This window comes from Alnus glutinosa, chromosome 12 (genome assembly GCF_958979055.1).
Source record: "Alnus glutinosa chromosome 12, dhAlnGlut1.1, whole genome shotgun sequence".
Classification (NCBI taxonomy): Eukaryota; Viridiplantae; Streptophyta; class Magnoliopsida; order Fagales; family Betulaceae; genus Alnus; species Alnus glutinosa.
In genome coordinates this window covers 22,805,389-22,821,235 of record NC_084897.1, presented here as the reverse complement: position 1 = coordinate 22,821,235, position 15,847 = coordinate 22,805,389, and the positions used below count along the sequence as shown (strand labels likewise).

Here is a 15,847-nt window from a genome sequence, read left to right as displayed (position 1 = left end):
TCAAGTTGTATGACAGTCTTATTGTAGTCTATTAAACAATATTATTTGTTGGGCAAATGCTTGAAATGACTCATTGGAGCTGATTATCAAGCCCAAGAAGCATATTGAGTGGCTTCTCTCCCCTTTAATTTCAAAATGGGTCCCTTTTCTGTCACTCAAGAACCTTGATAGAATCTTTGCTTTTGAAAAGGACAATTTCATTTCATCAACAAAAAGAACCGGTCACTGATCTTACCAAGTAATGTTATCTTAATTACTAATGTTTCAAGAGAGGAAAATCAATCTGGAATTTAATTAAATAAAATGTGATGTGGTAAGAATCATAAAGATATACTTAAGAAAACGGTTATAGTGACAATAGAAAGAAAATGAGGATAACATTGAGGCATTTTCAAAATTTTGACTAATGCTCCGTTTGTTTCGGCGTAAAATGATTTCTAGAAAATGATTTCGGTATTTTACGGTGTTTGGTAGGGGCAGTTGAATACCTGTTTGTTTGCAAGTTCCCGCGTTGATAATTTTCTCACCATGAAATGACAAATGTGATCATGATTGTGAAGTAATAAAATTACTTACTTTTTGACATGTTAATGTGCATTTTTCTAATATAAAACATTGAGGCGAATGGGAATGCTGCAAGCGAAGTTAGTAGTAGCGGCCTTTGATGGAAATTGGGTATGCTAACAAGATAACACTATAAAACTTAGCTCATGTCCAGCATTCAAGGGAACTAGAGAGATTAAGAGGAATATTTACAATAGTTGAGAGACCTCCCTTCTGTGGCGATGAGGCAGAAGCCTAGCAATGTCAGATTTTGTTGAAGCTCAAGTCTGAATATGAGAAATTTGAAGGACCAAAAGTATTATTCGAAAGAGGGCCATGATATCATGGATGTGCTGTAAAAGATCCATGATAGTGGTGGCTTGTGTAGCTCTCGCAAGCTATGGAGGCGTATGTGGTACACAAGATGGAACAGGGACCACGGGGGTAGAAGAGAGTAGACCAATGAATGTGGAGGAGAGACGTGTGGATGGATGAATGTAGATTTGACTTCTAAAACTCCAAACAAGAAGACAAAAGATAAAAGCAGCAAAAGATAAACACCAATCTAAGGAGGCTGGTGGGGGGACATCTGGTTGGGGAGGAGGATAATAGAGAATACTGGTATTTCTTCCCTCTTCCTTAGGTCTAAGCATAATGGAATTTTCTCTTAGATTGGTATTTTTTTGGGAGAGATGAAAGTGCCCTCAATTGGCTAAGGTTATTGAATAACTGGGTACTCCCCGAATTCCTGATCCATAAGCCATTTTAAGGTGTGGTTAGCCATAATTTAAAGGAAAATTAATAATAATAATAAATTGTTGAAATATAAACAAAACCTAACACCTATGGAGAATTATTAAGTGCTCGATTGACCAAAACTCAGACATGCCAGAGGAGCACCGCCAGTGTCATTAGGAACGTTGATCCTCCTACAACAGGCAAATTGAGGCCTTTCTTTCTTTCTTTTTCTTCTTCTTTTTTTTTTTTTTCTTTTTTTTTTTTTTTTTTTAATTAGGCTTCTTTTTTTTTGGGGGGGGGTTGGTGGACCTTGTTAAGTTTGACAGCTTATTTGTTTTTACCAGTCTTTCTCTTTGTTTTTTATTGTCTCCTGGCCCTACTTCCTTCCCTAATCATCACCTAATTTCCCTACTTCTTTGTTATTACCACCACTTCTGCAATATTAAAAATAATGTTGTTTAATGGACAGGTATACGATGATGTGGCATAAAAAAAAAAAAAGTAGTATGGTAATTGATTTTTAACACCACATTATCAACAATCGTATACCAATCTTCTTAATAGTATTACTCAGTCATTAAATAAAAAATATGATTCTATAATTAAACATTTTTTTGACGGCCGGAGTTTTTTTTTTTATAAAAAAAAAGTAGGTTAGCCTTTTTTGACATCAGTCTAATCATCACTTACATTTTTAAAAAATACATGTGAAAATTACATATTCTGTTAATTTTATAAAAAAAATACATGTGAAAACGACCCATTGTAAAGACGTACTTAAGTTTAATAGATTAAACCCAAATTTAATGAAAACTTTGTCTTTAATCATAACCCAATTTTATTTTAATATAATAATCAATGGCTATATTCTCATCTATGACATCTAACATGTATCCTCCTTTGGTTCGGCCTGCCTAATTTTCTATAACCATCATTGACTTTATATAAAGCATTGTCTGCTCCACATACAAGGGTAGTGTTGTAATTTCGCCATATGTGACATAATCTAAGGGATGGGCTTGGGCTTAGTCTTCAGTCTTTTACTCTTTAAGCGGCAAAAGGCGTTTGGGTATATTCGCATGTTCGAATAATGATTTGAACGCTCCCTTTTGACAACATAGGCGCCCATTGCGAAAAGACGATTTTAACCTCACACAAAAAAAAAAAAGCATTTTGTTATTTTTTTTCTTTCTAATTTATGGAATCATAACATGAAACTTCATATACTTTAATTGAGATTATTTAAATAATTAAATGTGGTCAGAACCCAAACAAAAAAAATTAAAAGATTATTATTTTAATGCACTAGTAGTTGGTCAATTCAATAAGTTTGAAATAGTATAACTATCAAAGAGATTACTTTTAAGCAATTCTTCAAATAAAAGCTACAAGAAACTTCTTATGCTTTTAAGCAATTGTATGAATAAAATTTGAAATGATCAAAATGAGAAGAGGTTTCTTGGTAAAGTTCTTGTAGATGTAATGTGGCCACAAATTTTGGCCAAAAAAATAAAAGAAAAGAAGAAATCAATGTATGAATTCAATACTGCCAAAAAATTTGGACGAAGCGGTTCATCTTTTTAAGTTGTGAGTGCAAAAATTTGCAATCCCACTAATCTTGAAGACCGACTAGCCGTCAAAATAGGCAAGCATGCTAAATCCTTGTTTTGTAAAGTATTATTATGTAAAGATTTGAATAGACTATTAATGCAATATTTATTGAATTTTTTTTTTTTAAGTGTTGGATTTGTTGAGCTATGTACCTTTTTATGATTAAAAAAAAATGCATTATGAGAGAAAAGTTCTATGTTAATAAGACTAACTAATGTAAAGTGCTTATTAAAATATTTGACAAAGAAACTCATCCATCTACTCTTGTAACCTACTCTTGTATTGATGATATTCCAGTTTACTATATAATATGAAAAATGAGCAATGCTATAACTTTGATATATTATGGAACTCTCATTATACCCTAAGATTACTAGATTAGGAGAAAAATCAAAACAAATAAAGGCTAAGGTTATTAATAGACAACTATCATAATTAAGGAATCATAGGTTAATTTGAGACATTTGGTGCCTCCAACCACTCTACAAATATAGTTTTTTTTTTTTTTTTTTGGGTCAAATAAATAACACAAATGAACTCTAAAAATACAATCTTGCCCTTTAAGACAAAGAATTAAAAAAGAAAGAGAAGTAAAAAAACAAAAAGAAGGTGATGAGTTCGTCACCCTTGCCTGTCCACAAGCGTGGTTGCGGGTGGGATGATCCTGTCATCCATGACCGAGTCATCTCCAAACACAAATGGTTTAAGAATTCCCTGAATTGTTATGGTTGGAAGATGACTCAACCATGGCTGGGTTGTGCCACCTACGACACTAACCCCTTTTTTTTGTTCCTCTCATTTTCATATATATATATATATATATATATATATATATATATATATATATATTTAATATGAGAGGCATAATTATATTTTTATAGTAATTTTATTATTATTATTATTTTTTTAATGAAAAAATTGACAGAAATTTATCAAATTTCAAATCTATCAAATTAAAAAATGGCATCTAAGTGAAAAGATGGAAAACATGAGAAATCCTAAAATGATTTCCCTCAATGTCTATGACTATAACTCAAAAGTTTCCATAATTTGGCATCCAAAGTGCATAGTTTTTTTTTTTTTTTTTTTTTTATTATTATTATTTTTTTTATATAGATAAAGTGCATAGTTTTTATTTATATACAAATGCCCCCCCCCCCCCCCCCCTATTATGGGAAAGTGGGCTGCCCGTTAACAAACTAGAGCTGCCAAAATCAATCACCTTTAGACATTTATTAAAATCCCCACCTTTTTAGAATTCTCAAAAAAAAAAAAAAAAACACAAATCTTGAAAAGCAAGTTTGAACGGTCAAAAAGAAGGCCAGACTTGTTATAAAGTTTTTCCATTTCCATTTAGTAATTTTTCTTTTTAAAAAATAATTTACTAGAAAAAAAAAAAGAAAAAAGAAAAAGAAAAACACCTAAGAATATATTATATTTTAGGGTTCTTCTTTGACTGTTACCAGCGCATTATAGCACACACCACAGAAAAAAGCAAAGCAATCTCTCTCTCCAACACACAAATCCTCAAGGGGAAAGGCAAAGCCCAGACACATCGAAGCCCCTGGATCTAAGCTTTTGAGTCTCCTAAACGTCGTTGTTCAGAGAGCTCGTTTTTTTTTTTTGATGCCTGGAAATTTCTGGTACAATCGGTATAGTTTTCTTCCTCCGATTCGCTTTCCTCAGAAATCCATTTTTTTTTTTCTTTTTCTTTTTTGATATATTTAATGATTTTTCTTTTTTGGTTCTGAGTTTTGTTTATTTTTGTTTTGATATTTAAGTTTTGCATTTTGGTTGGGTTTGCTGGGTTAGACTTTTGGTTGGTATGGATCTATTGGTCTTTATGAGCTCCTTTTTTTTTGGGTAATTTTGTTGAGTTTCTGATTAGGAATTTTGGGTTGGATTTGATGGCTTTGATTTTTAGATTCTTGAATTTTTATCTCGAATTATATATGGGTATTTATGAGGTCCGTTAGATTTTGCGTTTATTTGCTTCTATTTCTCCTGGTTTATTTGTGTTTATTCTGTATGGTAAATAAAGTATTCCTTTTTGGGTTCATCATATTGATCGCCAGATCTCTCTCTCTCTCTCTCTCTCTAAATTCCCATCTCTAATCTCTTATGCGAACTCAATTTTTTCTTTTCCCGTGTCAATGAAGGCAATTTTGTTTGATGGTTTTCTACAGCTTCAGTATCTTTTGTGGAAATAACAAGTTTTGAGTCATACTTTGATTATGTCAAGTATGTTGTTAGATTTTTCTGTTTGTGTTAAATGGTTCGTGTTTGGGGCAAAGAGATCCCTTTCTTTTGTGTTTGAAAGGGTTAGAACTAGAAATCTGGCGAAGGTTGAAACCTTTTTTTTTTTAAAAGAAAAAATTTGTTTTAGAGCGGGGACAGAAACTTTAGGTTGTGAAACTATGGATATTTGTGTGATATTCAGCTCATTGTTTGAGTAATTCTTGTATGGTTGGCTAGTTTGATAGGTTCTAGGCCTCATTCTGTTTCTTTTTGTTTAACATGATGATGCATTGCCTGTGGATGATGGTGGATGGATAAAGATGCATCGTTTGATGTTGTTCAAAGTACAGTTCTATGGCTGAATTTGTTTGTGGCTTTTGATTTGGACAGGTAAATGATTGGTTTATCAAGGTGAAAATATAACGAGATAAGCAAAAATTTAAACCAATGGCTTCAGTGGGCGTAGCACCTACTTCTGGTTTGAGAGAGCCCAGTGGCCATACTGTAGGTGTTGATCGGTTGCCTGAGGAGATGAATGACATGAAAATCAGGGATGACAAAGTAAGTACAGCATTGGTTTGGCATTTCTCTTTATTCTCATTGTTCTTCCTCTTTTTCTAGCGATTATTTTATTTATGAATTTTATCCATTAGTTACTCATAGGATTCACTAATTTTGTAGGAAATGGAAGCCACAATTGTTGATGGTAATGGGACAGAGACGGGTCATATAATTGTGACAACTATTGGTGGTAGAAATGGCCAGCCGAAGCAGGTATGGCTTTGGCTTACAAGTTATTCTTCAAAATTTCTTTTAAACGAGCATATCTGTTATTTTGAATAAAAAAATCAGAATGAATGATCAGAATTGTTTTTGTATCAATTTCATTTTTTCTGCTATCATGCATGCTCTATGAGCCATCAACTAAAGGTGGTTCAGGATTATTGCAAACATCAATAATTGTAAAATTTGTCTTGTTTGTTATCTGTATGTCTTGATTTAAATAAATGGTTTAACTAGTTGGCTTTTAAGATATGAACGGGGACTTCAATTGATGTGGAAACTTTATTTCTTTCTTTCTCATTTCTGATATGTTTATATTTTTCTTTTAAATCTGTTCGTTTGCAGACCATAAGCTACATGGCTGAGCGTGTTGTTGGACATGGATCATTTGGAGTTGTTTTCCAAGTGAGGATTTAATGCCATTTAAATTATACATGACTGCAACATTTCTTACGTTAGCCTCTTTTTAGTTAGTCTGAATTGTTCATAATGCTATATACTGGTTTTCTGTGTTTATGTAGGCCAAGTGTTTAGAGACTGGTGAAACTGTGGCTATAAAGAAGGTTCTTCAGGACAAGAGGTATAAGAATCGAGAGTTACAAACCATGCGCCTTCTTGACCACCCAAATGTTGTCTCGTTGAAGCATTGTTTTTTTTCAACAACTGAAAAGGATGAGCTTTACCTTAATCTTGTACTTGAGTATGTCCCTGAAACTGTTCATCGTGTGATCAAACACTACAACAAATTGAACCAAAGGATGCCGACGATATATGTGAAACTTTATACATATCAGGTATGGTTACTTGACATGTGCAGGTTTCATGGTTCAATCGATTGTTTTAGCTCTTGCTGATATTTTACTTATTCTTTGTCTTGCAGATTTTTAGGGCATTGTCATACATTCATCGCTGCATTGGAGTGTGTCACAGGGACATTAAACCTCAAAATCTTTTGGTACGTTTGCTAACATATTTTGCATGTCTATTTGAGATATATGGTTGTTAGCTTCAACTTATTCCAAGTAAAAATATATTGCTTTTGTGCAGGTGAATCCACATACCCACCAGGTTAAATTATGTGACTTTGGAAGTGCGAAAGTCTTGGTATGCTTATGTTTTTGTTATTCATGTTGTCTTTCTTCAACTTGTAGTTGCCTCCACTTTGATTGGAATGACTGATCTTTATTTTCTTTGATGCTTGACAGGTGAAAGGGGAGCCAAACATTTCTTACATCTGCTCTAGGTATTATCGAGCACCAGAGCTTATATTTGGAGCTACTGAGTATACTACAGCTATTGACATCTGGTCTGCTGGCTGTGTTCTTGCTGAGCTAATGCTTGGACAGGTAGGTGATTATGCATTCAACCTCCTTTGAACTTCTGGATATGTAATTTATGTATGAAGCTTAGAATAAGATTTTCATTCTTGCAGCCCCTGTTTCCTGGTGAGAGTGGAGTCGACCAGCTTGTTGAGATAATCAAGGTAACTGTAATATCGTGAACTTTTCAGTAATACTGTAATATTGTAAAATCCTTTTTACCACTAATTGCATATATGTGTCATTCTGTTCTTATTTTTGAGAACAGAAAAAGGGGGTTTTCCTTATTGTTATGTCATAGATTTAGATGATCCTCATCAATTCTGGGATTGTTTTGTGACATTTTTTTTAAAGTAGAATCTAGCGGATATTGAAATTTAAGTCTCTCAGTAAACTTCTTTCACTGGGCTGACGATGACCCAGAAGATGCACTAGCTTGTAGCCTCTTAGACTGAGCACAGTGGTTAGTCCCCTCTCACTGTATCTAATATGATTTTTTCTTTGTTGTAGATTTTGGGCACTCCGACGAGGGAGGAAATCAAATGCATGAACCCTAACTATACGGAGTTCAAGTTTCCCCAGATTAAAGCTCATCCATGGCACAAGGTATTTGGAATGGAAATTTCATTATCCCATACATTTGTTTTTATCAGCATCCCTCACACTAATATCATCTGTTCATCCTGTTTAATTAGATATTCCACAAGCGTATGCCTCCAGAAGCTGTTGATCTGGTTTCGAGACTACTACAATATTCCCCCAACCTACGATGCTCAGCCGTGAGTATATTAAATCTCAATTTTCCAATATCTTATTCAACTATTTTTCCTTCAATCTTGCTTACCCTTGGCAACATTCCTCGTTAGGCTATGTATGATATTTATGATGTGTCGAACATAGGAACCTTTTAGGTAATTTTTCACGATAGTTGTATGACAGATCCCATGTTCTCCTTTATTAAAGGATTGGTGGGTCTGGAAAGAGAATAAATGACAGTCTACCAAATATTTTGACTATACTGTCACCGGTCTGACATAGGGTTTATCATTTGTAGAGTAGGTTGCCATTATTCACCTAATATAATAGCAGGCAGCATCATTTGTACTTTATGGAGAAAAGAGGTGTCGAGTCAAAGATTAATAAATTTTCCATTAGACTGAGAGCCAGTCTGACATGTGTATCAAGAGTAATGGACTGTGCAAATAGTATCTTCCAAGGTGTTTGTCAGGCGTATTCCCGTTTGAAACTTGGCTTGCCGCTCATCTCGATAGCACGTCTTTTTTCTTCTTCTTTTTATTATTATTATTTTTCGGGGTGGGGGGGCTCATCTTGTTACCATGTCTTCACATTGGTACTGTATATCACATCAACTCAAACTAATCTTACCATGACCCGCTTACAAGGGTCAGCTCTAAGGATCCATTTTCCAAGTATCTGGGGTTGGCTACACATTGGCCTTAAATGTTTTTGTTGCCCAACAATCAGAAGTGTTTTTTGTCTAATTCTGTTTTCATGTTTCTCTGTTTGTGAGATTTGGATTTTCTAATTATGTTTCAATTGCAATGCAGCTGGATGCCTTGATCCATCCCTTCTTTGATGATCTTCGTGATCCAAACACTCGCTTGCCAAATGGACGTTTCCTTCCACCGTTATTTAACTTTAAATCTCATGGTATGACTTCATTTATAAACCTTTAAATTACTTTATAAACTTACATTTCCATGCAAAAGCCTTCACCAACTGTTATTGATGTTGCCACTTGCTGCTGCTGTTTGTCAACTAGAATTGAAGGGGGTGCCGGTTGAGATTTTGGTGAAATTGATCCCAGAGCATGCAAGAAAGCAATGTCCCTTTCTTGGTTTGTAATTTGATATGATATGAAATGTAACAAACTCGCAAAGTGTTTTCCCCAAAAGGAAGCTATGTGTTCCACCCCTATTTGCGCTATTTGTTCGCCTTTCTTCGATGTATCTTTTGTTGTATTATCTTGATTTGTAAAAGCAGATTTAGAGATATTCTACTTATTTGCCCAAACCTCAATGGGTGTTCTGATTACCCCTCTGTTGTTCCTGTATCACAGCTCTGCTCGTAACCTCGCATAGAAGACAAACATCAACACTATCTAAATGTTTTTATTCATCTCTGTATTGGTATTTGTAGCAGACAATATCAGCATATCTCTAGTAGTTTCTCTATCTGTATTTGGATTTCAATCTTAGTTTAGGATTCCGGCAGTCATATATAAATGTTTGTTGTTTCTCCAATAAGAATTAAGAACACCCTCCTCGTGGTAGTTTGCTAGTCAGTTTCACAAAATAGAAAATTGTTCGTAGAAAAAGGTGTGCTGTCCCAAATGCTTAAAGGTGTGGTCAACAAAACGGCACAGTTTCTTTTGTTTTTGTTTTATGTTGTTGTTTGAATAATACAGAGTCTATAATGGGGGTACCGTTCAATAATTGAATTGATGGTTGAAATTGTCAAAAAGTAAATAAATCACGTTTGGCCCACCTGGCAGGAAGTTTTGTTCCTGTTCTTACATTGTGGCGTATGACTGATTTTATGGTCAATGGTCGCCGTCCTTTTCTGGACCAAAGTACCAACAAACGTTCCATGGAAGACTAGACTCATTTTTCTGATGGCAATTAACCAAAAGGGTGTTGACTGTATCGAACGTTTGTGGAAAATCATGTCTCTGTTTAGGACAAGGATTTCTGCAATTGGTTTGAATTGTGTGATTTGAGTTGTTCAATGTAGAGGAGGGTTGCGGGGCCTACATCTTGGGCGGTTCCGAGTGTAGTCCCTGTGGTTGAAAGTTGAAACCACCTTTTGACAAGGAGAAGTTTCTTCCTCATTTTCCTTCTTTTTGCCAAGGAAAAACGTTCTCCCAATATTTTGATATGGTTAATTTATCAATGGGGGTTATAATGTCTCCCTTAAAATAACAAAAATACATTGTATTGTCAAAGCATATATGAAGTTTAAGAATCAAAGTTACAGTTGAAGACTTTCACCTAGTTACAGTTAAAGACAGTTACAATTGAGTCTATCAACTAGTCATAGTTGAATACTATTATCTAATTGTAGTTGAAGTCTATTTGTATTATTTAATTCTTCTATAAATAATAGCTTGTTACATTGTAAATAAGAGCTCTTTTTGGGCTTTATCCTGTGAAGTTCGTGAACGTAGGTTACCAAGTAATTTTTTGTTTATTTATTTATTATTTCGCATTATACAATCTTTCATTTAGGAAAAAAAATAAAACACAAAAATTACATGACTTTTTTTGGGTAGCAATTTTTTTATTTTTTTTATTTTTTTTGGCTTTTTTGGAATTTTTTATTTTATGAAGGGTAATGTTGTCATTTCTATTATTGAAGGGTCATTACAAATCTAATGGTAGATTAATAGGATACAATCGTTGCAAATTGGTTTGACATTTGACAAAGCCCTTACAAGTTCGATTTGATACAAATTTAAACCACTAATTTAGTAATTTTCTCTAATTTTAAAAAAAAGTATGTCCTCCTCCGTCTTTTCACTATTTCACTTCCTTTCACTTTTCCATCGTTCGTACTAATTGTACCAAACGGACCCAGGTAATTAACGTCGTGAGGCATAAAAACGCAGTCGTTTAGGAGACAGTAGGAAACCGATGTACCGTATATAATAGTCGTCGTTTAAGAGATAGGTAGTAAAACGACGTGGGATAGGTGGGAAAAAGACATGTCGTAAAGATTTCAATAATAACGACGTGACGTATAGTTCGGTCAAGACTCGAGACTCAATAAACAAGTCGAGAGCGAGAGCGAGAGAGAGAGTGTGTGTGTGCGCCATTGGGGAAGTACTACTTCGACAAGCAATTCCAAGACACCCTATGTGGTCGGAGATGCCATCTTGAAGGTCTCCACCATCTTAGAGACAAAGCTCTCTGATTCACTTTCTCACCAACCAAACATCAATATATTGCGACCCTTTATATATGATGCCCAGTTGCTTTTGATTGAAGATGAGAATTTGAGCGTATTTTCTTTGATTACTGAGAGTTTATTGCAAAATGAATAATGGGTTGGAGGCAGAGTTTACGTTTGCTTTTTGGCTTGGAAATTTTATTGTGTTCACTTTGATTATTCGAGTAGTATTACTTATAAAAAAAAAAAAAAAAAAAAAAAAAAAAAAATTTATTCGGGTAGTATTAGTTGATACTGAACAATGGATTGAAGGAAGTTTTTGCATTAGCTTTTGGTATGGAAACATGTTAGCCTAGGATTAACATGTTATTTTCTTATTTTTTACTTTTTGGGCATGATGGGGGTGAAGGTTTTGCCAGTATGAGAATTCTTGCAAATACTTAAATCTCAAGAAAAAACTACCGGATATGAATGCCCAAGTTATGTCAGGTGAAGTTTATTCCATTTATTTTATTCTCTATTTTTGGACTGCAGTTCTTTTTTTCTATTTATTTTATGGGTGGAACTAAACCTGATCAGTACTTCATCTTTTTTGTGTGTGTTAATAATGACATGTATGTTTAATTTTGAGATACCTATTATATATGTAAACTTTCCAACATTCAGTGACAAGCTTGTCGTATCCTAGCAAATCAACAAATTGGAGGAGGCACTAGACATCATACCCATGTTTTTTTTGTGTCCCTTTAAAATTGACGTGGTTTTTAAAATCATAATTTGGTTAAAATTCAATAGTAATCTATCATAAATTAAATGGTAATTTTAAAAGTCACGTCAATTTTAGAGGGACATGAGCATGACTTCTAGAATTACTCCTATAAGATACATGTTTGTTTAGACTCGAGGGAGTGTTAGTTGATAGTTAGGGCTTTTGATAAGTTGGATAAATTAATTATCGCGTTTGTCGTTGGTAGTCTTATGTGGTATAACAATCATATATTAGGCTTATTGCTTTTCAACACCTTATATGTATTGCGATTGAAAATTTACAAGGGTACATTTTTACTATATTCCCTTTGTGGATTGGAGATAGGTCTGCTACTTCATTTGGCCACCTTTATTGTTTTGCTAGTTATATAAATCCTTCTGTGTTTCCTAGAACTTATATTCGCTGCTGTTGATATGGTTTCATTTTATATTGAAATAAATTATGCGGCTTGGGTACATTATTCTATACTGGAAAAAAAGTGTTCCCCTTTGGGAATGTCATTTGTTGCTTGTGTGAACTTTTTTAATCCAGTGGTTACCTCTAGGCTGCTTGGTGTACTATTAAAGTGCTTCTAGAGAATCAAGTGCCACTCAATTCGATGTGATAATTTGGAAAAGGGGAAAAGGTACAGTTGTAAGTGAATGCATCACATTGCTCAACTTATGGGTGTAAGTAGGAAGGGATGCTATGAGTATTATACATTATAGCTGAATGTATTTTGTATGGTTTGGATTCAAGGCTTTCTTTTGGTTAACTGTTGTGCACTTTTACTCTATAGATGCTTTATTTGCACTGTTTGCTTGTTTTGCCTTGCTCAAACACTTCCCATCTTTGCTTCTTGAGGTCCATATGAATATGATGTGTATGATCACTCTATAAGTGTGGGGGCGAGTTATGCTTCATCACGACAAAGAAGACAAAGGCGAGGCTGGCAAACAGCATGCACATTGTGGACAAAATGAGTATGTCTCTATCTATACTCTCATGGCTCAGGTTTCTCAAAGTAGCCAACCTATCCCAGACATAAGAATCATCTGGCAATCGCGGGCACCTGCACTCTGATCCACACCCTTTTGTATTACAGTAGAAACTAATTGAGGTCATTGCATTCATTGCATACTGGAATGGGTTACTCCAGTACATCCATCTGTAGATCTTAATGTCAGATAGCACTACCACTACACCAGAAGCTGAAACCCAAAATGATGTCAAAATTGACACAGCAAATGCAGCTAGTGTTGGCATTGGTGCTAGGAAAGTGATCATCATTCCAAAATAAGTTAGGCATAGTGTAAACAGGAAGAGCACCGTCCAGTACGCCATGAACTCTGAAGGGGATTGCGTCCCAATACCTGCCATGCCATTCCCAATTCCTAGAAATGCAAGTGTTGCTATCAAAAGGTAAGGAATCTCACCCACTGCCCATGATAGCGGATAAAATATTGGCAGATACATTCCAGCCCTTTTTTCTCTGAAGTAGACCAGCCTGTCTGTACCAATCTGGGGTACGACGTTGTTTGCGGAGATCACTCCTATGAGAATAAGTTGCATGTATATGTATAGTGTATGTGAGGTAGCACCATATATGTCATTGTATTCGATCTGAAAATAGAGGGAGCCCATCAGGAGAGCAATCATCACGCACCCTGTAAGCCTACCGTATGTATATTGCACATTCCTCCATAAGAATCGTTGTGTTCTTAGAAGTACCAAAATGGCTTGCCTTGAATATGGAGCTGGGTAAGTAGAAGATAAATAATTTCTTCTTCTCTTCTTGTTCATCTTCTTTATGCTGCAAATCTCTTCATTATTAATCTTTTGCAAAGAGTTGGCCTGGTAGATTTCTGAAAAATTTAGGAGAGGAATGATGCTCGTTTTTATTCCTAGGCCAAGAGCCCCCATAATAAATCTAACTGGGCTCTCTCTTCTGGAATAATGAGGAGCATTCAGGATTGATTTGAAATAATCTAGCAAGTTGTTGCAGTTAGATCCCACTGGACCGAAATATGCTTGATGCCCTTCCCGTGTTAGAATGAGAGCCAGGTCAAAGAATGAGAGTGTGCGTGCACTAGGGTGTGTTAGAGTGGCAACAATGATGCGACCTGAATTTGACACTTGAGAGAGAATATTGAGGATTGTCAAAGTTCCTGTAGTATTAAGGCCAGAGATTGGTTCTTCAAGAAGGAGAATACTTGGGTTAGCAGCCAGCTCAACTGCAATGGTTATCTTTTTGGCTATTTCAAACATTTTTCCAGTGGCATCACAAAGAGAACCTACGAGTTCATTGGAGTAGGGCAGTAGACCAAGTTGGTTGAGGACCAACTCAACATGAATGCGGCGGCTTTTGGGGCTAATCTCTTGGCTAAGACGTAGTGCAGCACTGAATTGAAGGGATTCCCGGACAGAGAGGTAAGGTTGGTGGGCATCAAGCTTTTCAACATAGCCTATTAGTTTGGAAAAAGTAGCGCCTGTCCCCAAACCATTAGCCTGGAGGTTGCCGTTGAGACTTCCACTTACAGGTACTCTTCCAGCCAGGCATTTTAGGAGTGTGACTTTGCTTGTTTTATTACCACCTAATAAGGCTAGCATGGTCTTGGGTCTTGCATAGCCAGTTATGCTGTTGAAAACTGGTGTGCTTTCTTTAGTTTCCCTGTCATACCTGACACATGAATAAAGTGTGAAGAATTATCTCATTGGGATCAAGCCTCAAATCTTATAGAAAACAAGCAAGGCTTTCCCCTTCTATTTGTTATCAGGCTACTGTTATTAGTGTCATTGTTTCTTCTTCTTCTTGTATTCTAAATTTTCATAGTGTTTTATAACCACTCCAGGTAATAATAATAATAAATGTATTGTTATTAGTATTCTTGGGACAATTTAGACATTAGGACAAAAATGGTTAGATTTGGAGTGGGGAACAAACCTTGTGAATGATAAATCCTCGAATAGTAGAGTTACTTGCTTCAACGGAATGTCTAAACCGTGCCTTTCTAGGTCAATTCGGAACTCGTCAATCCATTTCTCGACACCTCCATTGTCTTTTATTCTGTCATTGTATGAACTTAAATATGGTTTCTCAAGATGTGGAGAAGCACCAAAATTATTAGAATGTTCATTGTTGCTATTGTATGACTGAAATTCAGAGTCTTTATCTTCCTTATAATTTCTAATTATAGAGGTCTTTTTGAGATGGGGCAGCGATTGACTCATCCCCATGAACTCTAACTTCTTTAGCCCCAGTAATATTAACAAGTTGACAATTACTGTCCACCCTAGGATAATGGCATAAGGTAGCCATGATATCTTAGCATCTTGAGAAAGCTCATAGAAAACTAGGTAGGCTTTTCCAACTGTCATTGATGGGAAGTTGTCACAAAAAGGAAGTTGGCCAAGGTATTTGGAACAAGGGTCTGTGTAACCCTTATAAAATTGGATCCTGCAAAATGAGACGTTAGCCCAATGAATAGGGTTCATGTAAGTGAGCCACTTCCAGTAAGTTGGAATGTTGGATGGATAGATCACAAAGCCACTGAAGAGTAGGAAGACTGAGACAAGTAGACCTGCAAGAAGTACATGAAAGTAACATTGTGAGTTTTGTACTTGATGCAGATGTAGTGCAACCTGAAGCAAGATTGACTTAAAAGTATGAAGTATGAGGTGCTCTTTATCCATATGAGATTGATGAGTGTTACAGTAACATATTGTGAGGGAGCATGGCTATTGAAACTGAGAATTCAAAGGGAACATACAATGTGTATTTTCAAAGATTCTAAGGATACATTAATCTACCAGATATCTATCTATTCATACAACTGTCTAACAACACTTGCAATGCACAATGGATGATGTGGGACAATAGGATGGCCTTCTGTTTAGAGATCTAAGTAGCGAGCTGTTAATACTCTTGGACAGCAAAAAACACATAATCTTCTAAATG

At 35.3% G+C, this 15,847-nt stretch overlaps 2 protein-coding genes across 2 annotated transcripts; one reads left to right on the top strand and one right to left on the bottom strand.

Annotated features, from left to right (window-relative positions):
• The first annotated feature begins 4,350 nt into the window (after positions 1-4,350).
• LOC133851373 (shaggy-related protein kinase alpha) lies at positions 4,351-9,429 on the top strand. Its single transcript, XM_062287771.1, has 13 exons — positions 4,351-4,544; positions 5,521-5,691; positions 5,812-5,904; positions 6,259-6,318; positions 6,435-6,707; positions 6,794-6,868; positions 6,961-7,017; positions 7,119-7,259; positions 7,346-7,396; positions 7,743-7,838; positions 7,928-8,011; positions 8,801-8,903; positions 9,016-9,429. Exons 2-13 carry the CDS (start codon positions 5,578-5,580, stop codon positions 9,096-9,098), a joined length of 1,230 nt encoding a protein of 409 aa, XP_062143755.1. The 5' UTR covers positions 4,351-4,544; positions 5,521-5,577; the 3' UTR covers positions 9,099-9,429.
• Positions 9,430-12,636: 3,207 nt separating this feature from the next.
• On the bottom strand, positions 12,637-15,462 carry LOC133851372 (pleiotropic drug resistance protein TUR2-like). The gene is made up of 2 exons (XM_062287770.1): positions 14,834-15,462; positions 12,637-14,569 (listed from the first exon to the last, which is right to left on the bottom strand). The coding sequence occupies exons 1-2, from the start codon at positions 15,382-15,384 to the stop codon at positions 12,784-12,786; spliced, it is 2,337 nt and encodes a 778-aa protein (XP_062143754.1). The 5' UTR covers positions 15,385-15,462; the 3' UTR covers positions 12,637-12,783.
• Positions 15,463-15,847: the final 385 nt, after the last annotated feature.